Consider the following 5557-nt stretch of genomic DNA (forward strand, 5'->3'; position numbering starts at 1 on the left):
TAAAGTCATGTTTTGAATAACGTGTTAGTGTCCAGAATGTCGTTTATTCACTTATCTGTGGGACCAGTGTGGGAGTATAAGCATGGTTGCTCCTAAATCACTCGAAATCCCTCGCAGGCAAATCACTGTATCACAATACAGTTCCTGAATTCTTCGTCAAGTTCGTCCCAGAAAATAAATCAACTACATTAGAGTTTCTGAATTGTATTTATCCCTTCCACAATACAAAGTATTGTGTCTGCATAATTTTAAAATATATTCTCCACAAATACAACGCAAAGCATCTACAAATTTCACTATATTTAAATTTATCATTATATTACTCAAAGGCACATCTCATAACAATACAGTTACTAATTGTGTACCCGCTTAATATTTTTATCATCTGAACTGAAAATGTACGTGGCTACTATAGTTGTAAATGCACAAATAAAGATCGATGGAGACAAATAGAATCACGAACAGTGGTAGTAGCACATGGATACATATATTTTTACAAGCATTAAGCCAAGCTTGGTTCAAATCAACTTGACAACTTGCTTGCAGACCGTACTTGATGGTACATGCATGCATGCTTTATTTCACTGGAGACGACCATCTGATTTGATCTTGATGAGGACCTTTTCGTGACAATAACACCTGCCATCTGCATGATGTTGATGCCTGGATATATCTGGCTCGTGTTGCAAACTTGAAACATGTGGTGCAGAAATGCTCGTCTCGAGCATCCACTAGTGCGCATGTGGTGGTCATCACCACTTACACAGTGTGCATGGATTGTTGCATGCACGCTACTTGAAGGGACGTCGTGGCAAAGGAAAAAAAAATCTCAAGCCATGAATTGTTACAAAAAAAAAGAATAAGAAAAATAAACACTCAAGCATTATTACTGTTCCCACAGCCGTAGATATTTTTTTATATGCGCAAGACCAAGCCTTTAATTAACTAGTTTCCTGTTTCCTCATCTGTGCTGTTACAGCTGCTATGATGCTGGTGCAGTAATGCAGAATTGAGTCTGCCAACGATGTCCTCTGCATTTACGGTGAACCCCTCCTCCACCTGATCAAACCAAAAGATTGTTGTTAACCTGATGTTCTGAATATCAACTTATTAACATCTCAGCTAGCAAGTTCTCATAGTTAAGAAAACTCTCGATTCAACTATTTTAAGTTATGTATAGTTGTAGTTTAACTATTGGAAGATGTATTGAGGTGTGAAAACTGGAGAAACTGAAAAGAACGGGATTGCATCACCATAATGATTTAAGATCTGCGTTCATCATCCTGACGCCCCTATAGTATATCATTTACCTCTAATAAGAATTGTTGTACGTGTGTGTTTTGCGCAATATAATAATATAGCACATGATTAGATAATGCAAAACACAAGCTAGCCATAAGTACAACAGACTAAGAAAAGAGAAACAAGTTCCCAACAAGATTTGATGTTGTTCATTTTTTATTTTCTTTTTTATTCTGTTGATTAATGAGTGAATTGGCATACAAAGTGTATCTAGTTAGTTAAAGCCATCATACAATGGCACCACCAAAACCAAAAAAAAGTAAGGCCTACTTGAATTGTTCTCATGATTAATTAATAACGAACATATATGATTTTTCTCCATTTTCTGATTCATATGAGAAACACGTTGAGGATCACGACTAGAAAGAGTTGGTTTGAATCCAAATAAATTATACATAGAGAAAAGAACTAGATACAATTTATTTGGAATTAATATATCTTGCAATGCGTTATAATATTCCTCAGTTTCCAACATATAGGTCAGTAACTCAACAAGAGTAGTTTCAACCAAAAAGACAAAAAAAAAAAACAAATCACTCAAAATATATGAATAATTCTGTTGTGATGCAGGGTTTGGTATATATCAAGGAGATCAATGTATGCAATTTCACTCCTCAAAATGAAATAAAGAAATAAATTTAAACAAAGTTGAATCATGCTAGTCTTGTTAAAACATGTGCTACTGATTATCTCACTCACAACCTTATCAGGGGATAAAAGTTAAAAGCTTTAATTTGTTTTGCGGGAAAAAAATAAAAGTTGAAGTTCAACGACCATACGTTCTGTCATTGATTGCACTGCAAAAAGGTATCCTGTCAAGACAAAATTAATGGATTATAATATCCTGTTAATAGTACTAGTTATTTGTATTTTTGCTAAGTTCTTCCATTATTAGGAATTCGTAACCAGCATAGCTTTTGTTTCACATCAAAAACTATCAGAGTGTTGTTATGAAAATAGTGAAGCACAGTACTAGAATTAATTATACGATCAGAGTATCGATTAGTCAAACCTTACCTTTGCTGTAATGGTTATGATCAGAGTGCCCGCCGGGAACGGCATGACATTGGCGTGGGTGATACTGAGGCGGAGCTCCTCGACCTCGGTGAGCACCTTCACGACCACCCCCTTGCCGTCCTCGCAGTTGATCCTCACCATGACGCTCTTATCCGAGAACCGGGCCTCGATCTCCGGCAGCTGCTTCCTCGCCGCAGGCGCGGCTGATGACGCTGACAACGGGGAGCCATCTTCGTCCGGCTTGGCCGCATCATGGCGGCATGGCCTCTTGACGAGCACCACGGTCTCGACAATGCTCCTGCCGTTGCTGCCGCCAGCCTCCAGGTCTCTGAGCTTTTCTTGAAGCTCCTTGACGTACTTGGTCGCTTCAGAAAGGATCGTCGCCTTGTCCATCTGGTCAGAAGTTAATCGTTGCATCATCGTGCGATTCGTATACGTGTTGTCAGAGATATTTGATGATGGTGTCCAAGAGGTGAAGGGGGATAGATTAATATAATTTGATTTGGATGAGGACCTTCTTGAGGCCGGGGATGACGGTGGAGAGCTCGATGAAGCGTTGGTTGATCTTCTCCCGCCGCTTCCGCTCCGCGATGATGTGGTCTTGAGCGTACGGCGTCGACATGGATCCCGCCGCGCCCTTTACACCTGCTCTCCTCGTCGGTGGCGACCCGCACACTATGTCCGGCAGGCGGTGCGTGGGGGCGGCCTCCGCCTCCGCCGGCAGCATGCCGTCGCTGCCCGGCGGCGCCGAGGCGGCGCCGAAGTTCCAGCTCACCGGAAGGTTGGTGCTGCTGCTGCTTCTGGCCAGCGTCGGTGCGGCGGGTGCGCGCCTGGCGGAGTTGGGCGTCGGCGGCCAGGCATCGTGATCCATGGCCGCGCTGGGCGGGTTGTTGCCTCCGCTGCTGCCGTCGGTGGTGTCGCCGGAGCTCCAGCTGCTCGCCGGCGCTGCCGAGATGAGCTCCTGGACCATTTCGGCCGCGTGCGAGGCCTCCCGGAGCGCTTGGAGCGAGGGGAAGGTCGTTGCCTCGCTGCAGTCGTTGTTGCTGATGGCGGCGTGCCGCAGCGTGTCCATCGCCCACTGCATAAACAGGCCCGAGTCCTCCTCCATTCTGCCCGTCGTCGTCCTTAGCTTGGTGGTGTATCTGCAGCTAGCAGAGATGATGATAAGCTTATTAATCATTCGGCAGCAAGAACCATTTTTAATTGTATCCTTCAATGCAAGCTAAGCCTCCTGCTAAACTTGCAGTACGATAACTAGCTAGGTGAGCAGATGTTGCTAGGTAGAAAAGTCGAAGGAATTAGACAAGACCAAATAAACGCACTAGCTACTAAAACCACTACAAATAAGTGTACTATATATTGCTGATTATTCAGAAACCCAGCAGACAATGCAAGCAATTAATTACCTCAACGATCCTTGCGAACGGTTCCAAAAATATAATAGTGCCTGACAGTACAAGAAAGCAAGTCGTCTCCACTAAATAATGTGGAAAGAACCATGGGAGAGAGCGAGAGTCATCACCTTTGGCTAGCTTTTATAGATATTGCCGCCGCAAACTTGACACCCCCTGCTCTGACGACGTCTCTTCAATGGTGCTGTTTGGTTACTTCTCTGCTAGAAAATAATTTTTTATGCATAGGGTACTAAATAAAGTCTATTTGTAAAATTTTTTCAGGGATGGATGTAATTTTTCGCAATGAATCTAATGATGGTAATTAATCGATGATTGGCTACAGTGATGATATAGTAACAATTATCTAATCACGCAGTCAAAGGTCTAATTAGATTCTTTAGGGTTCCTAGCTAGCGTGGGGGTTCTGGAGTTGGTTTTGCAAACTGGGTTTGTTTGACACCATAATTAGCTGTCAAAATATTACTATTCCCTAGCATAGGACAAACCAAAGTGTTAGCCAGCCCGCTCCTTGTTTATTCTCTGGACCACTGGAGTCCAATCAGTGGCGCCCTAGATCTCTCAAGCACAACAGGAGTAATGTCCTTATATTAATATGAAGGATCTCTTAGGATTCTCGCTTTGTGACCTAAATCTAGTGAAAATGACAGTTTGCACACCACTGAAAGGTGATTCAATTCATGGGGTAAAAGTAGTACAGGTCATGATATATATGTGGATTTGGCCTCCCATCCAAATCAAGGTCAGGTGAGCAAGCCATATCGGGGTCACGGATCGAGTGAGGTTTTGTGGTGACTGGTCAACCAATAATACGTGGAGGATTTGTTCTTTAGCGATGGTTATGTGTTGTTGCGGCGGAAGATACATGTAGATCAACACTGAAACAGACATGCATGTACACACAGTACACCAAGAGAGCAATCTACAAAAAAACTGATCCCTATGCTAACCTCCAAACATTTTAAGTAATGAGGCTATATATGTATCTGTAAAATGAAAGCTAAGTGGTCTCCAAATTGGTAAAAGAAAGCGGATAGGCGTGACCTATGTAACACGGATACGTCACTGCAGCAGCATATCGCGTATCCGATACGTATCGGATATGGATACGTGTCCGATGCACTCTGGATACGTATCCTTAGAGTATCCGATTTTTTATTATTTTCACGAATATTGGATATGCGGGCTGATACGTATCGCATAGCGTATCTCCCGCCGCGAGGGAGGAGCAGGGGAGGAGAGCCGGTGCCGGATCCGCCACCGCGAGGGAGGAGCAGGGGAGGGGAGCCAGAGCCGGATCCGCGAGGCTCCGCCCTCCCCACCCGCAGCCGCGCGCATTGGCTCGAGGAGGCAGCGGATGGGAGGCGTCGGCCATGGAAGGCGCGGAGGTGGAGTTGGCCGCCGCCATGCCTGGCCCGCACTTGTAGGGGGAGGGAGGGAGAGCGGCCTCCGCGCCTGGCCACCGCCAGCGTCCGCTCCGCTCGAGCCCTGCCGGCTCTGCCGCGCTTGGCCGCCGCCGGCGCCCGATCCGCTCGAGCTCGGCCAGCTCCGGCGCACAGGCCAGCGCCGCAGAGGCAGGCGAGCGCGGCGAGGGAGGCGCGCGAGCTGAGGGGCGAGGAGCAGCAAAGGGCGGCGGGGGAGGAGGAGCAGAGGGAGGCGTCGGGGAAGGAGCAGAGGAGCTGATGCGCTTGAGGTGGGGAAATCGGATAAGCCTATGTGAGAGAAGGGGAAATGAACGGGAATAGATAAGGATGGGGTATTTAGGTCATTTGTCTCTCGCACGTGAGCTGTGGAGGCCATTTTATTACTTTTTGAGAATTCATTTA

At 45.7% G+C, this 5557-nt stretch overlaps 1 protein-coding gene across 2 annotated transcripts; it reads right to left on the minus strand.

The window, feature by feature from the left end:
- Positions 1-449: 449 nt before the first annotated feature.
- LOC120693366 (transcription factor bHLH18-like) lies at positions 450-3863 on the minus strand. 2 transcript variants are annotated; one of them, XM_039976781.1, is made up of 4 exons: positions 3726-3863; positions 2834-3461; positions 2320-2712; positions 450-1059 (listed from the first exon to the last, which is right to left on the minus strand). In XM_039976781.1, the coding sequence occupies exons 2-4, from the start codon at positions 3425-3427 to the stop codon at positions 946-948; spliced, it is 1101 nt and encodes a 366-aa protein (XP_039832715.1). In that variant the 5' UTR covers positions 3428-3461; positions 3726-3863; the 3' UTR covers positions 450-945. The 2 variants fall into 2 exon arrangements, with proteins under 2 accessions (XP_039832715.1, XP_039832716.1); XM_039976782.1 differs by having other exon boundaries at positions 2834-3467.
- Between the last annotated feature and the right edge of the window lie 1694 nt (positions 3864-5557).

The sequence above is a fragment of the Panicum virgatum genome, chromosome 9N (genome assembly GCF_016808335.1).
Source record: "Panicum virgatum strain AP13 chromosome 9N, P.virgatum_v5, whole genome shotgun sequence".
Lineage (NCBI taxonomy): Eukaryota > Viridiplantae > Streptophyta > Magnoliopsida > Poales > Poaceae > Panicum > Panicum virgatum.